Here is a 20,301-nt window from a genome sequence, read left to right on the forward strand (position 1 = left end):
GTATGTACATGATCACCTTCTTTTACGAAACTTCATTGACTTTCATATATTTGTATTGATATACATATATATACGTGTGTTTGGGTGCGTGTGTGTATATACATCTCTATATATAAAGATGATGCGTAGTCTAGACGGCGTTTTTAGATTTCATTATTCTCTTTAACCCGGGCAACGCCGGGTATTTCTGCTAGTATATATATATATATATAGAGAGAGAGAGAGAGAGAGAGATACATTCATTTATTTGCATACATTTTTTTTTATACTTCTTTCCTAAATGAAAATAATAATTTCAAATTTTTCTGTAGATGATGATATTCATTCTTCGGTTGAGGAAATTGTGCCTGAAGTTCGTAGAAGGTAAAGTCAATGCTGCTATTTCTGTATTTGCTCTCTTGGCTTTAGCTTCCAGTCCTCCTGTGCTACTCTTGCACAGCCATTCCACATAATGTTGATTGTTTTCAGGTCATTTTGTAATGTCTACTGCCATGTGTTTTTATACTGTTCTCTTTGTCTGCCATCTGGTAGTACCCAAGTTATAGCTGTTTTTGAGTGTTGTTGATCAGCTAAGTGAAGAATGTGGCCAACCAGGTGGAATTGGTGCTCTGTTACAATCTTTTGTATGAACTCTTCTCAGAATTCCCTCATTAGTAACACAGTCCCACCAGCAACATCGTTTGTAACACAGTCCCACTTGTAGCATCAAAAGTACCACAGAAAGATCCTGTGGTACCATTGATGAAATACATTAAGTTTTCTTTCCATCCATACTGTGCTCTTCTAAGTCTCACTGGCATAGAACAATGGGGTTATACAGATGAAATTACAGGTCATTGCTGATGTTTGAGGCTGCTCAGATGGAATACATATGCTGGAACACTGCTACTTCCTTTCCAATCCTGTAGCCTATGTCAAGTTCCACATCACCAGTGCTACTAACAACACTGCCCAGATTGGTGAATTAGTTCACTTTTGTCTAGTATTTGTTCTCACCCATCCATCTATTGACTTATGTAAATTAGTGAGCTGTTTAGTGTACATTGTAGATTAGTCACTATAGCTCTTACTCCACAACAATAAATATGCAATGCAGTATGCTTGTTTTGTGGGTTACATTTCTAATACTTTGTTGTTAAGAGTCTTTATGTTGGATCAAGATTCATAGAGGTATATCTGTTGAAGTCCATTCAACATATCCCAGCAAGTCTTTTTCTTAATGCTAACTAGGGCACTCTTATATGGTTGTATGTCATGTTAGGGATGTTAGCCAATTTTCCTCAAAACACGCTCCACTATTTTTAAAATAAGACTCAGATGGAAATGTTAGTTAAAGTAGTTTGAGATAAAATAAATCTTTTATCTTTTACTTGTTTCAGTCATTGGACTGTGGCCATATTACAGCACCACCTTGAAGGATTTAGTCAAACAACTTGACCCCAGTTCTTATTTTTTCAAGTCTGGTACTTATTTTGTCAGTCTCTTTTGCTGAAGAGCTAAGTTACAGGGATATAAACAACCCAACACTAGTTGTCAAGTTGGGTGGAGGATAAGCACATACACAGGCACACATATATGTGATGGGCGTCCACAGTGTCTGTGTACCAAATTCACTCACAAGCTCTGTATGTGTGTGTGTATATATATATATTTAAATATACTTTTCAGATGGCATGGTCAGGAGGATGGGAAAATGGGGTCGCCAGTGATGTCTTTGAAATCAGAGAATGCTTTTGAACTTACTGAAAAAGAAGACCAGTCAACTCCAAAAGATAAATTAATCAACAAAGAAGCAACAATGACAGGAAATGTGAGTCACGTATTTTCTTTCCTTTCAGTGGTCAAGATTGAAGTGTGCTGAAAATTTAAATTTACTATATAAATGCACATTTTCACAGGCCAAAATATTTTGAAGTAGATATGAATGTAACTTCAATGCAGTATCATTAAAGAAGTTTTGTTTTTTATAATGGTGAAACAAAACCTAACTAGTTGTAACCTTAAGCAGACCTATTGCAAGATTTTTATTGGTTCAGGACAACATAAAATGCCATCTAGTCATGTTGCTTTCGTAGAATAACAAAGATGTTATTGCACATGGCATAGCGTTCATCATGAGGTGTGGAGGAATACCTCTTTTTAAAAAAATCTGAGAATTGAAAAGGAGTGGACAAATGCCCCTGTTTAATAAAATTAAGATGATTTTTAAACTTTGTAAACTTATACAACACTATGGCAAAGAAAGAGCAACTATACAGATGCAATCTTTATTTCGTGTCTTCTTATAAATGAAGTGAAGTGAGTGGGGTGGGGTGGCAGAACCACTAACTTAGCAGTTGTGGACTAAGGGTGGTGAAGAGGGAGAGGTTGAGAGTTTGAGCATGGGATGTGTTGCTGTTGTTCTTGAGAGTTTGTCTGTGTGGAAAGAGAGGGGAGTATAGTGGGAACTGCAATTGTGTCAAGCTTGAGCTGCTTACTGAACTATCTATATAGTAGAATAGTTACATATGGCAAAATTGGTTGGTATCCTTTTAAGTTACTAAAATGAATGGCTATAATTGAATGAAACTGAACACTTACTAACTAATGGAAAGATAATGTTCTGTTGTTTTACATGATTTAGTCATCAGACTTTTGCTATGCCAAAGCACTATCTTGAAGGGTTTAGTCAAACAAATCAATCCCAGTACTTTAGATTTTAAAATCTGGTACTTCTTCTATTGATCTCTCTTGCTTGTCTACTAAGTTACAGGAAGAGAAACAAACTAACACCAGTTGTAATGCAGTGGGGGTAAAAACACAAAGACACATTCACACATAAATATATGCACACACATGTGTGTATGCATATACATGACAAGCTTCTATACAGTTTCTATCTACCAAATTCACTCACAAGGCATAGGTCAGTTCAGAGCTATAGTAGAAGACACTTGCTCATGGTGCCATGCAGTGGAACTGTACTCAAGACTATGTGGTTGCAAACCATATAGTCATCCTTGTGAAAGTTACCTAATATTTTGGTATTATATAGCTCCTTCAATTTCTAATTAAAGATTTTCTTCTTTTTTTTTTTTCTTTCTTTCAGGTGAAATTGTCAGTGTTTTTAGCCTATGCGAAATTTGTCGGTGCTAAATTTATTTCAGTAACTTTAGTCACATTTTTCATGGTTGGTGCAATCAACATTTATGCAAACATTTGGCTCAGTGAATGGAGCAATGATGCCTTGCTTATTTCACAGAATGGTACAATTGACATTTCTCAAAGAGATTTGAGACTTAGTGTTTATGGTGTGTTGGGAATTAGCCAGAGTAAGTTTGAATTTTTTATTATTTGTCTTTCTTTTTTTTCCATGTTAAAGACTGACAGCATCGATGGATAAAACAGAAATGTCTATAAAGATATTGTTGTTCTCTTATTACATTTTAATTTAGTTTTCCCCAAATATTTTAGTTTGATGTAAACAATAATTCTTGGTACCTGTAAATATTGTTCATAAATTGCAACGGGAAGTTAAAACTCCTATTTCATGCAAAGACTTTCTTGGAAAGAGAACAAAAGGTCTCTCTTTCTCTCCTCCCCTCTCTCTCTCTCTCCTCCCCTCTCTCTCTCTTTCTCTCACCCCAACAAACAGCTTTGCTCAAAATGTCGATATTCATGATTTCCAAAATTGTATGATCTTCACAAAATATTTTTTACCAGTACAAACCATCACACTATATATAATTTTTCTAAGTGTTTAGTCAGAGGGGAAAGAAGAGCCCTGTGACCTTTGCTTTTTCAGAGTTTCTGAGACTGGTTGTAAGAAAGAAGAAACTTAACCTCAAACTGGAGATGTCCAAATGCTTGCACCCAAGAACCAATCAGTGTTTAACTAGGTGACAGATTAAGTCTACTATTTAAGGACTCAGAACACAAAAAGCCAAAACATGTATTACTAAGGCCCACATCTGCTACTTTAGCAGTTTTACTAATCTACCACATTGGAATGGTACTTTATTTTATTAATCCCAAAAGGATGAAAGACAAATATGATGTTAGTGACATATGAACTCAGATTGCAGAAAACCCAAGCAAATACCACAAAGTATTTTGTTCTACACATTCTCAAACAACTCTGCCAATTCACCAACATAATGTATTCATATAGCCAATTATTTTGGAACTGATTGTCAACAGTATATTTGTCATCTTAGGGACAGTTGGTTTACTTTATTTTTGTACATGATTCTACTACTGGTGGTGATGGGGTTCTGAGTTTTTAAAATCTTTTTTTTTTTTTTTAATGTAAAAGAATGCTTGTGTTCCTGTTCATTCAAACAGGATTCATTCAAGAGTATCTATCACGTGTTTTCCTCAGCAGCTTCCAATAGAGAATCTTAAATTTTTGTCATCTACCTCTTTTATTAACAGAATTAATATCTGGGATTGCTTGATGTTGGCATATACTTTTAACTCTGTTCTCATTCTTGAACAGAAGAAATTCAATACTTTTTATAAACTTTACTATGTTGTTTTATTTCTTGCAGGTATTGCAGTAGTGATAGCTGATCTGCTCTTATTTGTTGGTTGCCTACGAGCTGCAGGCTTCCTTCACGAAAACATACTTTCCAATGTTCTTTTCTCTCCAATGGCCTTCTTTGATCAGACACCTGTTGGCCGACTCCTCAATCGGTTTGGAAAGGATGTAGAGGTCCTGGATTTCCGTTTGGTTGAAAACATTGAATCGTGTATCATGTGTCTACTCAGGATTATTTCTGTACCCATTGTTATTATACTCAATACACCTATTTTTATAGTTGTCTGCATCCCTCTCTTCATCTTATACATCATAGTTCAGGTTTGATAGCATTTATTTTGTATCTTTGAATTTTTCTAAAATTTATTCTTTAAAAAATATGTATTGCATAGTTTATTGTTGGAATTAGGTACGTTTACTCCCCCTATTCAAAACGGTCTTTCTCTGTCTTGGTTTCACTCTATAAAATCGTATTTTATCAAAAATCCCATATGCAATTTGTCATATGCAATTTGACAAATTGCAATTTGTAGTGGTCCAAAGTTTGCTTGTTTAGTTATGCACTAGGTATACATGTCACAAAATGAAAATTTTATTTTGTTAAATTACCTATATATTTTACCTGGACTAACAATCTTGCTAAACCAATTCTACTCATACCATCAATGTATATCACCACCTGTTACCAGTGTTTTTAAAACTAAATGTCCAAGTTTGTTTTACTACAACAACCACTTGTTTTTGTACAATTTTTAGAGATTTCAGCTTGAAATTTAAGCACCTTATCTTAGTCTAGAGAGAAAATAATATGCACATTTTTCCAGTATATTAATGGTAATTAAATTAGATAATAATAAGAAGAAATAAAAATATTATTTGTTGTATAAATATCTATTCCTATGTAGATATATATACCATTAGGAAAGAAAATGAAATAATAAATATCAGTTCTAATGCTATTTGCTTCGTTTCTCTTTCTCTCTGACAAGCATGTTGCCTTATTTTAGTCATTAAATCATGCCATCCTTGCTGTTTTATGCTTGTCTTTAGTTTGATTTTTACTGTGAAAATTAACTCACTTCATCAATAATTCACACTTATATTTTCATTTTATTACAAATGGAATCATAAGGATGGTAACTTTTAGAAAATTAGAATTACTTAAGATTTATTTTTTTATCTGGTCCCTTATCATTGTTCCTTTTATGTAATTTAATGAAAATTTTCAGGTCTTAAAAGATAATGAAGTTAAATATCTTCATCACAACATCAGAAACTTGGGGTTTATTTATTGTTATTCACTTATGAACACCAAATTATTCAAACTTTAATAAAGTATTGTTGCTTTATGTCCTTATGATATTTCAAAAATCCTATTAGACATGGATTGTTGTTGAGTCATCAATATAGCCATATTTACTTTCTATATCAATAGCAGTTTTAAGTCTCTCATCATTTAATGTCCTTTTTCCTTGCTGGCATGGGTTGGACAATATGACAGTATCTGAAGCTTTTGTAAATCAGTGGGAATGTTTCAAAATAGTGCATCTTTTATTGCTAATTAATGTAGTCCAACTAATATGAAGCACATATTCATTTTTAAGAAAGTGTATTAACAACACAAGCATAACTATTTTTGTAGTATTTTTTAAAGTTTGCTGGTATTTTTTCTAAGATTATGGCAAAGAGAGGATTGCAATCATATCATCTAAATTGAGTTTTATCATTTCTATCTACAGCAATAGTAGTATCACTTTTTTTTTTACCTCTCTGTTTTAACACCCACACATACAGTCTATATCATCAAGCACATTTTACATTAGCTATTAAGTTGTCTTTTGGTTTCATTTCCAGTAAAATCTAAGCATTTTTTGTTCCATCACTTGCACTTTTGATGTGATATAACTACACTGTCTGTTGTCTTCAATTAATGTTTGACTCAATAACAAACAGCTTTCAGTTTTAACCCTTTAGCATTCAAACCAGCCATATCCAACCCAAATATTCTACCTGTTTTGTATTCAAACTGGCCTTATCTGCCTCTCACCCCTACCGTACAATGTCATTCTAAAAATATACAAACATATTGGAATCTCAAAGCTATGAGATGATGCAGGATTACTTCAAAATAATGTGAATAAATAAATAAAATTACTCTGTCAAATGTAATTACATTTGACAGAGTAATCTGAATGCCAGAGGGTCAAACTGCAATGATACTTAAAGCCTTGTTTATAAACATTATTAATGAAGCTTTATATAAGTAGTTATATGCTTTCTTTGACTTTTACTTTTCTCTTCTTTTTTTTCATTCTTTCTCCCTCTTTAGGAGCAATTACTAATTTGTACTTTCAATATAATTACTTATCTTTTCATGTAACAGATCTCTTCTTGGAATATCTACATTTTCTTCTCTCAGTAACCAGTGCTTCTAATTCTCTCTCCTCTTTGCAGCATGTGATATACATATACATATATATCCCATTAAGCAATTTTCTTTAGTTTTATTTTATTTGTATGTTAAATTGTATTGATGTTTTATTCTTTTATATTTTCATATTTTATTTCTTATTAACATTTTTACATTTTAGTTTTATTTCTTTTTTATTTGTTTTTTGTTTATTTCTTTCAGTTTTCACTTTTTTCTTTTTTTATATATTTTGTTTGCATTATTTTAAAATAATAATAATAACAATAATGATAATAATAATGGCAATAATAATAAAACAAACTTAACATTAAATTAGTTTAACTTGTATATATATATATATATATATATATATATATGTATATATATATATATATATATATATATATATAGTCAGAAGTCAACTTGTGACTAAGACCACTTCCTAAGTAATTCTGTGCAAACGCTCTGAGAGCCCAAGAAATTTCTGTTCATGAATTTGTATTAAATGGATAAAGAATGGCATAGCATTGAACCCACTTTTCAGCATAATCAGTTCTAAAACCAGTGGCACAACAGAGGCTGAGACAACCAGAAACCAACTGCACTTCAGGTTTTTTTTTATGTGTTTACCTTCTAGAAGGAAGTTCTTACAACTAGGAATCCTTCACTCTCAGTAGTTTACATGCTAATTAACTCTGAGCTGGGACCCTAGCAGATTTTACTCAGAGTAGACCTGGAAACAATAATGGCTAGGAGGTATTTCCACACTCACTCAAACCTTAAAACTCCAGTTCCAGGGCCCCACTACTGGATTCTGTTTAAAGTCATACCCAGAGTTTAGATGATGATGATTACTATCAGAAAAGGATGTTTGGCCTATTATACATATTCTAAGTGCTTTAAGTAGTATATTATGCATTCAAAACTAACCGCTGCTAGTATGTTGTTCCCTTGGATAATGCAGATTTCTAATTAAATAAACTAATTAAAATGATAACAGGCTAGATTCAAATTAGCACCATTCATTTCCAAATTAAGAGCAATAACACCCTTAACCACAAAAACCATTGATGCATAAGCACATAATTATCCTTACATAAGAAATTAAAAGTTTCCTTTCTCAAAACCCATATAGTACTATGTACAAACTTAGGAATCATACATCTGATGATAATCGGTGATTGAAACCTAGGATAGATTATTAGTCTGGAAATTGTATAATTATATTAACAATGCATCCTCAGGCATTTAAACAGTTAATTAAGCATTCTAAAAGTTTCTGCAATCTTCTAAACCTGCTAAAAGGGAGAAAATAATAAACTAAAATTGTGCTAAAATAATATTGCCACGCAACCTTTTCAACTGTTGTAATATCACAGAAAATTTACAAGAAAAAATTTAATACAAATGAAAATATATTAACCTACTCCTTCTTCTCATTTGCATCATTATCATTCTAAGTCTTAAATCTACTACTTCATACCAGGACAGATTGTACACTGTGTGGTGTGTGCATACGAGTAGATGTAATCGCCTTACCTCGGTTTTCCTTTCGTCGACTGCGAGTCTTTCTTGCGGTATCCAATCCTTGAAGCTTGCCCCGACCCAAAGTACACCAGGAATAGCAGCTGCTTCTCCCAAACCTAGACCGTCACTTAACACGTCTTGTCCTGACCACAACCCCGTTCGAAAAGGGCACGAATCCCGATCGAGGCTCCCTCTGCCCTTTTTCCCCTTCCGGTCAGCCTCCCCAGACACTGACGTCATACCACACGCCACCCTGATCTTAAAGATCACATTCACCCCTACTCCAATTCGAAGTCCGCCATCCAACCGGGCACGAATCCCGATCGAGGCTCCCTCTGCCCTTTTTCCCCTTCTGGTCAGCCTCCCCAGACACTGACGTCATACCACACGCCACCCTGATCTTAAAGATCACATTCACCCCTACTCCAATTCGAAGTCCGCCATCCAACCGGGCGGGCGCCCTACACGTCGAGATCTTCTCAAGCTAGGTGGCTCGTTTCCATCGCACTCTTTATCCGACGAAGTGGCTATCCTGCGCAGATCCAGCACGTGACGCGGCATTCCATCCACAGATACATTGTTTCGGGAATTGACCGCTGTCACTGTTCCCCTGCCCCATTGTGATGTGCAGCGTGCCTTCGGCGGCTTGACCCAAACTTCCTCCCCTACTTTCACGCTGGCGGGTCCCTTCTCTTCCTCGCAGAACTCCGGCGTCTTACTGGGATGCCTCCATTCATATTTGAACACCGCTCTGTGCGGCACAGACTCTTCCGCTTGTCCGGATCGGGGAAACATGTTGTACCAGTAGACCGCTTCCAGGGGCGAAATGTGCCCCCTTTCAGCCATGGCCTTGATCGTCCGATGGTGCCTCTCAACGATTCCGTTGCCACTCGGCCTATGCGCCGCTCTAAATAATCGTCGCACCTTCCACCGGTCAAGCATCTCTCCCAACGCTTCCGAACGAAACGCCGCCCCGTTGTCCATTAGCAGTTCTTCCACAGGACCCCTCTCCAAGAATATCCCGTTCAGAATGCGGCCAATCTCATCGGCAATGCCTGTCCTCAGCTCCCTCCAAATGGCCAGCCAGCCCGGCCCGCAGTCGGCCATACTGAGATACATTTCCTGACGGTAGTGCGTCACAGCCACAGCCAGTCTCCTCCAGTTGCACTCTACTGAGAGGTTCCCCTGCTCATGCCCACCCGGGGCGGGGTCAATGGACTGGCATCTGTCACATTTCGCGACCACTTTCTTAACGTTTCTCCTAGTGATGTCAGTATCAACCATTTTCGCCAGATACAGGGTCCTATCCACCCCCAAGTGGTGCATAGCATGTAGCTCCTTCAGTTCGGAGTCAACCAGCCGACACGCTGCCGCTATCCCTTTCCTTGCTTCCTCCAGTTCCTCCAGCCACGCCCTTTTCACCCTGGTCAGTGCGTCCGCCCTGTTTCTTTCCGAAGGCACGAAAACCACGTTCAGCTTCAGTCCGAACTTGGCGATCAGCTCTCCCAGAACTCCTAGGCGGCGTTTCACCAACATCTCCGCGGCACCTTTCATCCGGACTCTCTTCTCGCTGGTATTTACTGTTCCTACCCAGCCGACCACGGTGGCCGAATCCGTCCGGATCTCGATCGAGCGCAGTCCCTATCTCAGGGCCAAGTTCACCCCTTTCAGCACCACATCTAGTTCGGCGACATTGATGTGGTTGAAGTCGTCCGCTTTCCGTAGCCAGGCTGCATCCTCCACCTCAGCACCTTCGATCTCCAACACAACCCCTATCGCTATACTGCTAGCATCATACCAAACCATCCCACACTCCGTCTTGGGCACATACCAGTTTCCTCTAACCGGGTCTTCCGCTCTCGTTCTCTCCAGGATTTCCCGCATCATCGCCACCCCTACCTTGTCACTCCAACTCTCCCCCTCTGCTTGTCTCTTGATGTAACTACATGCAATGCGCAACCAACCAACGATCGGATAGTGTCCGATCAACTTCCCACAAACCGAGAACAACTCTCTCCTGCTGACGCTGGATCTCAGCTCTGGGATCTTGTTTCCTCTCTGGAACACCAGCTCGCCCGATCTGTCTTTTTGTAGCTTCAGCCCCAGCGCAGCTCCCCCCACCATCGACTCAGGCGGCTTCGCAATCAGCCCGAACCTCTCCAGGTGTCTCACTACCTCGGTGGCTGGCACTACAGTCTCGTCAACCAAAATGTCGTCGATGTAGGAACTGGTGGCCTTCGTTATCCTCTCCTCTTTCCCTAGGACGGACTTGAGCACCATCGCCATAATTTTCGGAGCGGAATTCAGCCTGAAACCCAGCCTGGTTAAACAGTACGTCCGGCCCTTGTACCGCACCAGCTGGTATCGCCACAGCTTGTCACTCACACGGAGCTGCAAATATGCCGACTTCATGTCGACGATCGTCGCTGCCTTGGTCGACTGTCTCCACACACGTAACGTCTCACCGCAAACGTCTGTTGCCTCGCCTCCCGTGTGGCATGATATATGGTCGTTCAGTTCCCTAAAGTCCAGCACCGGTCTGACTTTTCCTTTCGTCGGCTGCACCACTGCCATCAGAGGCAGCACTCCACTCACCACCTCCTCTTTCCACGGGTCAAGGACTCCATCCTTGATCCATCTCTCTACCTCCTCGTCGAACTCGACGCCGGCGTGACCTTTCAACGTATGCTGGTAGCAGCTCACCCTGTTCTTTAGTAGTGGGGGCTCGTCCTTCCATCGCCACTCTATCTTCCACCTCCGACCATCAAACGCCGCCTGAAAATCTTTGTCTTCGATGGTGTAAGCGGCGCTGTCCTCGACGGGGCTCTGCTCTCCCTGGTGGTCCCGACTCACGGCGCACGATGCCCCCACGCTTCTGAATGTGACCTCATCTCCTGCAATCCTAACACCACCAAGACGGTTGATGGCGTCCATCCCCAACACGATATCAACCCCGTCTATCACATGGTCGATCACGATCACCCGTAGCCTCAGCGCCGCGCTCGGTAACGCTATCTCCAGACTGGAGCTGCCCCTGCAACGGATCTCTCTACCGTCGACCGCCCGGACGCTACTCGTCCCATCACATTTCTTCGCCACCCTTGGCGTCACGAGGGTAGTCGTGCAACCCGTGTCCACGAGGGCCTTGAACTTCTTCCCCTCGACCTCGACTTCGACCACGGGCAGCGCCTCCACAAGCGCCTCTACTTGGTTGCGGGGAAAGTTTGAGAGGCAGCAACTTCCCCACGGTCGTTTCCCTGGTCGCAATCACGGGCGATGTGCCCAGTCTTCCTGCATCGATAGCAGACGGGCCCCGATTCGGCGCATTCCCTCGCCATGTGCGGCCACTGACATTTGAAACACCGGCCCGAGAACGGCCGCTGTCGTTGCTCGGTAGACTTCCTCACGCCGTTCTCAGGCTGTCGTCTGTCAGAACGCGCCTCTGTCGCCGCCATCGCTATCCACTTCCGTCTGACATGCTGTGTCAACACGCGAGCTTGCGCTACTAGCTCGCTGAGCGCCATCTTTCTCCCGCCAGGCAACTGCTGCAATCGGATCCCTACGTTGTCGGGGAATCCATTTACAAACGCCAGCCGCGCCGCTCTGTCCAGGCCTTCTCCTGTAAACCCAGCCAGCGTGGCCAGTCTTCGCACTTCCGCCGCGTACTCATCCACCTGTTCTCCCCCCCATCTATTCGTTCCTAGTTTTACGAAGGCAGTGTACTCGCTCTCCATATACGCTTCTCTCAACCTCCGTTTGACGTTCTCTGCACTTAATCTTTCTTCCTTGTCCATTTCTAGGTAGAGGGTCAGGGCGCTCCCTTCCAAGTATAGAGCCATGAGACTCGCCACATCACTTATTCCTTGCAGCTTGCCAACGAGCCTAATTTTTCGTATCCAAGCCATCACATCTTCGCCATTAAAAGGCCTGATCACATCGCTGGCGATCCTAATCTTGGTGGCTGCCATCGCGGCGAATTTCTGCACGTGGTGCCGAAATAGCTTGTGGTGTGTGCGTACGAGTAGATGTAATCGCCTTACCTCGGTTTTCCTTTCGTCGACTGCGAGTCTGTCTTGCGGTATCCAATCCTTGAAGCTTACCCCGACCCAAAGTACACCAGGAATAGCAGCTGCTTCTCCCAAACCTAGACCGTCGCTTAACACGTCTTGTCCTGACCACAACCCCATTCGAAAAGGGCACAAATCCTGATCGAGGCTCTCTCTGCCCTTTTCCCCCTTCCGGTCAGCCTCCCCAGACACTGACGTCATACCACACACTGTATACTGAATGGCTACCATATTTGCCTGTGCTGGCTCTTTTGCATATTTGGTTGTGTTTCTGAAGTTTTACCTGGAGACTTTACGAGTAGATGCCCTTATTTAGCGGGGCATGCTAAGTTATGTTTGCCATGATACTTTCAGCAGAACCTCTTCATTAACCTAAGAAATATCTTCACTCCATACCAACTTCAGTCACCAACCATAAAAACAAAATAAGTAAATAAACCAAGTGTGTTTCTTGTGGAAACCAATATAAGAAAAATTTGAATTATAAAAATGTTTTAAGAGTAATATTTTACTTAATTTTATTAATTCTTAACAATTTTATTAACTTTTATCAAACCAGGAGTAAAAATGATATTTTAATTAATTTTTATTTTGTTCTTTTTTTTTCTTATTGCTTTAGTATTTTTATTATTTTATTTTGTTCTTTATTGTTTTGTTATGCAGATGTGATGAGTATGATAGCTGCACTCTTAACGGCTTACTCTGGTATGCACGCTTCATGTGGTGTATTTGATAAACTGCTTGAAAACATCTTGCATCTTCCTTTATCTGCTTTCGATGCTATTCCAGTCGGCCGAATTATAAATCGCTTCTCATTTGACATGGATGATGTTGACAATGTTATTCCGTTTACTATTCGCTCCTTGCTAAATACAATAATAACGGGTGCTTTCACTTTTCTAATCCTTTCTATAAATACTCCTCTTGTCATTTCGATTGTGCCTATTGTAGGCATACTGTTCATATATGTCAAGGTAACTACATATTTGTATTACATTTTAATTAAAACTGTATTTCTTAAAGATTGTGCTTATATGTATATACAAGTTCCAATGAAAACATAATAAAGTTTAAAAATTATGGTTTATGCATAAAATAAATTTAGAACCACAGTATTAATTATAGTCTAATGGTATCAGGAAACTCAGTTTAGCTACTTTAAAGCGGTTCATCACCTGTTTTTTTTTTAATCCATTACCTTCTTATTTACTGAAAATAAATCTACAGAATTATTAAACCAGCATTGAAACTTTGAGATTATAGAGGTTTCTAAACATATTACACAATATGTTTTAAACCAGAGAACTAATTTTAAGCTTTATAATATTAAAGAATTAAGTTCGAGGATGTGAGTGTTCTATGTCCTTTCCATTATATCAATACATGAGAAGAAAATAATGAGCAGTTTTAATTATGTATATATATATATATATATATATATATATATATATATATCTTAGCTTCTTTCTTGTACACGAGCAAAGCCATTGCCAGAAAATGTCACTGAAATGAGTTATTGTTGATGCAATGTGAGGCCCTCTTATGACTTGATCCCAGCAAAAGATTTGCACATTCTATTGCATAATGCACAGCAGTGCTGGCTGGCAGAAGGAAAAGGTGCCACAATATGAACTCCTTTGACATGCCTTTTCAATCCTCCAACTGAGAGGCACACCTTTTCACAGGTTGCACATGTTCCGTTGTGAACAATAGCCATATCACAATTTACCATGAGTTGATTTTTGTGAGCTCTTTGATGGCTGACCAGGCCCACATTACTCAAGCACCTCTCTCCTCTTAATCTTGGGATATATATATATATATATATATACACACACACACACAACACACATATATAGATGAAAAATGGTTAGGAGTCCATACAAATAAAAAAATTAAGGTTAAAAAAAGTAAATAAAGTTGCAAAAAGGCACAGAAATATATTTTAGAAAATGCTTAATAAAATATTACCTGTTTCAAAGTATCCATCTTAACAAATATTAGAACTCAATTTGAGTACATATATATATATATATATATATATATATATATATATATATATATATATATATATATATATACACGCAACGAGCTTCTGCCAGTTTCCATCTACCAAGTCTACTCACAAGGCTTTGGTCAGCCTGAGGCTATAGAAGACACTTGCCCAAGGTGCTATGCAGTGAGACTAAACCCGGAACCATGTGCTTGGGAAACGAGCTTCTTACCACACAGCCACGCCCGCACCTATATATATATATAATCATCATCGTTATTTAATAACCATTTTTTCCATAGGTTGGACAGTTTGACAAAAGCTGACAATCCAGGGGATCATGGTAAGGCCTGCTGTCTGTTTTGGCATGATTTCTCTGACTGGATGCCTTTCCTAACATGAACCACTTTACGGAGTATACTGGGTGCTTATTTTGTGACCCTGGCACTAGTGGAGTTTCCAAATAATTTGCAAGAAAAGTCATTGTTTTAACATCTGCTTTTCCAAACTGCTTTATGTCAGTGACAGTTTGTAGCAGTACAGTTTTATCATCAAATATTTTTCTTAAGCATCCATTGCATGATTTAAACTTCTTGGCCAGGTACTGTTTTTATCCCCACAAAATATAGTATTGCCAATTGGATTGACTATAATATTTTACTAGAGCATATTTTTTATCAACTATGAATATGAATGTTACATCATCATCATCATCATCATCATCATCATCATCATCATCATCATCATCATCACTTAGCATCTGTTTTCCATGCTGGCATGGGCTGGTTGGTTTGACAGGAGCTGCCTAGTCAGAAGACTGTGCCAAGCTCCACTGTCTGGTTAAACATGGTTTCTATGGCCTGATGCCCTTCCTAATACCAACCATTTTACAAGTGTACTGAGCACTTTTATGTGGCACTAGCAACAGTGAGGCCACCAAATAATTTACAAGACAAGACCCCCTTAAGCTGTTGGGTGGGGTAAGTAGAATTGGGAAAGATGGCTTGGTGCTTGATGAGAAGTTACAGTATGAGTAGAGGGACAGAAATAGGTGTCTTGCAATAAAGGAAATACATGGCTGCCTTAGTAGGTGGGGAGGAAAAAATGGTGAAGATATGATGAGGGATGAGACCAAGGATTGGATAGGGTGAGTGGGAGGCAGAGGGAATGTAGTGAGTGGACAGAGATAGAAGGAGGGGTGGTTAAGTGGATATGTTGGGGAAGACATTCAACAGGAATGATAGGGAGGTAGTGGGGTACAGCAGATGGTGAACACAGGGGGGGGAGGTACCACAAAAAATTGAACTCAAAAGTTATAAATCAATCATTGAGCAAAGTATTTTTTGTACAACCTTTTATTTATTGAAATATCTTCACTGATCAAAATAGGCTCATATTAATTCTGAAATAATTTCATGAATTCTATGACCTGCATGACATAACATGTCATATGTCTTCTAAATTATCTGCTAGCTCATGACGACTACATATTGATTAGCATCTGAAGCAGTATCTTTGTTTTCATGCTTAATTATGCATTCTCAGCCTCTTTCCTTCACATTTCAATCTTGTGTTAGCATGTATGAGAGATTAATATATTCAGATCAATTTTAGCCGCTTTGAACACCAACCTACAACATTTCTTCACTCAGCATGTATGATTTATATTGTTGCATATCTATAACTCTTATACTTATTTCTCCTGGATGCATACAGTAATCAATGCCTTTGGTAATATAGCTGCATGCTTTTTCAACTCTTTTGCACTGGCTTTTCTCACAAGTTAAACTTATATCTATTTACTGCTCTCACTGCTATACAGTATCGCAATTTCTACATACTCCATAACTTTATTTTGTTTGTTTCTTTGAGGGGTTTTTTTTTCTTTTTTCTTTTTTCATGCTGGCATGAGTTAGGCAAGACTTATTGAAACAAATTTTCTACAGTTCGATGCTCTTTTTGTTGTGAACCTTTATTTTTTTTCCCAAGAATGGTATTTTTTCATTCTATTGGTCCTCACCTGTCAAAATTGATTGAACAAAAAGCCTTTAGTTTATTGGAAAATGTAAACAATGTCACTAGTTTGTTCAGACAGTGTTAATGAACACACACACACGTTTACATGGTAGACTTCCTCGTAGTTTTCATCTACCAATTCCACTCGCAAAACACGGGTTAGCTCAAGGATCCACACTACAGGACTAAACCCAAAAACACATAATTGAGAAGCAATCTTCTTTACCATACAACCAAGCATGTACCAGTTTGTCTTTCATAAAGCTTTGTATTGTTGTTTAGTATAGTTACAGTCAAGTCTCACATACTAAATATGTTGATTTTCGGTATATTTTGATATCATACCTTAAACTTCACAAGTATTGTTTAACTGAGAAGCATATTGAATTTAGTTATCAGTGCAGAGACTGACATTATAGATACAGTTAGTACATAAACTTAATTTTTTATGTTTAACTATTATATATTACCATTATATTCTCTTTCCAGTAAGTCATCTGAACACTCTACAACCTTTTAGTCCAAGACAACTCACATCACTATCTCTCTACACCAGTGTATCTGGTTTCCTTAAAGGGATTTTTTTCTCTCAGATTACCAGGAACCTTTCTGCTTTTTTTTAGTTGGTGGCTATTTGCAATGAGCAAGCATATTCAGTTTTCTGCCTGGTTCATAATCATCATCATCATCGTTTAATGTCCATTTTCCATGCTGGTATGGGTTGGACAGTTTGACTGAGGTCTGGAGTGCCATTCTACATATTTCACAAGTTCCTAACATTTGTAAAAGATCTCTATGTTAGTTTCTCAAATTCACAAGTCTTTCACCTCAGTCTTTACAAGAGGATGTACAAGATTGGAATATTGGCTTACTGTAGCACTTCATTGCCCAGGATCTTGTTTTTCCAGCAGATGTGCAGGATGCTGTAAAGCCATTGTGTGAAAAGAATTGAAATATTTCATGTGTTTCTTATAGACTGTTTAGGACTCATAGGCATATCAGCTTAACCCTTTCGTGATTAAATTTCTAACACGTACATTATTTCTTATATATTGATATAATCAGGACTTTGGGCGTTCAACAAAATATCTAACTTCATATATTGGTATTTATTATGTTGTTGTTGATAAACTGATATCATTCTATTTCATGCAATATTTTTATTCAAATATAAAATCTTAAGTGTGAGTGGCCTCAGACAGGAGTTGCTATATAAAAGGCTTAAAATCTTTTCTCATAAATTAGTCTAGATTATTTCATTTTCAATTATAGTAAAATATAAGCTATATAGATAATCACACTAAGCACTTTCACTTACATCATACATATAATACAAATATTTTCTCATAAAGTGTTCTTGAATTCATAAAATAATCTAGATTTGTTTTTTGCTTTTGTTTCATGTTGCTGAAATGTAAAGGTTAATAATTTTACTAAATCTTGTCTTTGTAATTAATAAAGTTGTTTGCTAAATCAATTTAAGATCTTTGTTAAAACAATTTTAACACTAAGTAAGAAACATTGGTGCTGGATTTATACTCACCTTATAATAATTCTGCTTGTCATTGCTTTACTTAGCCCATGGGTAATGTTTTCATGTGACGAGAGAAAAAGAGGGCGAGAGAAGTGTCCATGGCATGAGGTATAGGGGATGTAATTGTAACACTTTCACGTGATTAGTTGAAGGGAAAGGGAGAGAGAAAAAGAGGATAAGGCAGAGAGAAAAGCGTCTATGACATGAGGTAGGGGGAACGTAATATTTATTTTGTGGTTAAAAAAGTGAGTTGAAAGTAGAGGAGGAGAGTTTAAAATATAATTTTAACAGAGGGGTGAGGTTAAGGAAAGGCAGAGAGGTAGGGAGATGATGATGGTGGTGGTGATTGGATAGTGAAAAGTGTTTTTTTTTTTTTTTTGTTTTGTCTTAATTGAACTAAGTTTTTTACATCACCTATCACTTAACACAGGCACATAAGTGCAATTCCATGAAATATTCAAGCTTATTTACATGGCAGATATATGCAGTTTAACTAAAGGTTGTATCATATGTATGAGATATTTTTTCTTTATGGGGAAATAGAAAAATAAGAGTAAATATTTATTTTATTAGTGCTGTGTATTAAGTCTATAAAATTGTGCATAAAGTATATAAAGTTCATTAGGTAACCATCCTATTCCAATTTCTTTCACTTTTCAATGAGTAGCAGATGAGCAACTATCTTTCCATACAGACACAACACAGGCTACACTTTCAGGTTTTTTTTGGATAAAGTTTTCAGAAATAACCCAATAGGTTTACTATTAATTCCATGAAATATTCATGGGACCCACTAGTAAATTTTAATTTTCTCAAACTTAAACGTTATTCACTCATATTGATATAAATTTACAAGTTGTCACTTTATCATAAAACTATTTGTTTTGGGATTTTGTCTCTAAAAAAAATTGTGAATAATATATTTTTCAAGCTGTTCAAGTATTAGTATAGAATTTCTAAAGCTTCTGAGAACCATGTTCTTACTGTCATGGGTCTGCTTGATTAAAAATGACCTGAAGCTATAAAACACAAAAAATATTAGCATATAATCTTTGTGTTAATAGTCCTTAGGTATATAACAATTTATTAGAAGCCAAATAATTACTGTTTTGTTATTCTTTTTGTGCATGTATATGCAGTTCTTTGCTGGCATGGTTTAAATGGCTGACAGGATCCAATGGGCCCAAGGACTGCATCATGTTCAAGTGTCTGTTTGCAAGATTTCTACAGCTGGCTGCCCTTCCTAATGCCAACCACTTTACAGTGTGCACTGGATGCTTTTTTTTTTTCATACCACCAGCAGTAATGCAGTTGGCATGCAGCTTATAAGACTTTCAACTCAAGTGGGGAAGGCAAACTTTATACTAGGAGGATAAGGTGTAGAGAGGGGTAAAATATGAGAGAAAAAGGCCAGAGCAAAGCAGGTTTTTTGCTGAAGGGAGGATGGGGAGAGCAAGAAATTGGTGAAGTGTTAGTGTAGACCTTAGAGGTACATGGTGGCTAGGAATTGGTAGAATAGGGGCACCAAAAGTGAGTGGAAGAAGTAGAAGATGTTTTGTTTATATTTTTGTTCACATACCTCAAGTTTCAAATAGAAAATATGATTATAAAACAGAACAAAAAAACACTTTGCTAATTATTAATATATTTCTTTGCCTTGATACAGCGTATTTACATTGCTACCTCACGTCAATTAAAACGGTTAGAGTCAGTCAGCCGATCACCGATATTTTCTCATTTTGGAGAAACTGTGTCAGGAGCTACATCAATCCGAGCCTTCAACAAACAAAATGATTTCATCAGAGAGTCTGAAAAGCGAGTTGATGATTACAACATAACTTATTATCCTAGCTTGGTCATTAACAGGTAATTTTATCTTCTCTATATATTATTATTATTATTATTGTTGTTGTTTTTATTATTGTTATTGAGTGAGAATGCAGTACATGCCATCAGAGTGGCACTGGAGTAAAATATATGAAGCCTAGTATACCCATCACAACTACCCATCTGATAAGGGTAAACCAGACACATTCATCACAACCATGTGTGTGCGACATGATGACCTTATATGAAAATAAACAGCACATGACCTTGCAGGTGGGGGCCCAGTTAGAATTTCCTTCATGTCAAGTAGCCCATCTCACTCAAAAGGTCTCTAAATAAGAGTTGTTTAAGGATGTTGAACAAAACACCCATGTTTCCAGAGATGAATTATTCAAACCCTAAAATATT

At 37.9% G+C, this 20,301-nt stretch overlaps 1 protein-coding gene across 5 annotated transcripts in view; it reads left to right on the forward strand.

The window, feature by feature from the left end:
* LOC106884337 (ATP-binding cassette sub-family C member 1) overlaps window positions 1-20,301 on the forward strand; it is a 100,877-nt gene that overhangs the window by 66,916 nt on the left and 13,660 nt on the right. For 3 of the 5 annotated variants that reach the window (XM_089353785.1, XM_089353783.1, XM_014935674.3), the window contains exons 20-24: window positions 312-363; window positions 1,669-1,810; window positions 3,089-3,311; window positions 4,530-4,840; window positions 19,733-19,932. In XM_089353785.1, coding sequence (XP_089209911.1) covers window positions 312-363; window positions 1,669-1,810; window positions 3,089-3,311; window positions 4,530-4,840; window positions 19,733-19,932 — 928 coding nt within the window. Of the gene's footprint in view, window positions 1-311; window positions 364-1,668; window positions 1,811-3,088; window positions 3,312-4,529; window positions 4,841-13,186; window positions 13,498-19,732; window positions 19,933-20,301 lie in introns of all 5 variants that reach the window. The other 2 variants (XM_089353784.1, XM_014935675.3) reach the window with 1 other exon arrangement.

Source organism: Octopus bimaculoides, chromosome 6 (assembly GCF_046866305.1).
Source record: "Octopus bimaculoides isolate indiv1 chromosome 6, ASM4686630v1, whole genome shotgun sequence".
Classification (NCBI taxonomy): Eukaryota; Metazoa; Mollusca; class Cephalopoda; order Octopoda; family Octopodidae; genus Octopus; species Octopus bimaculoides.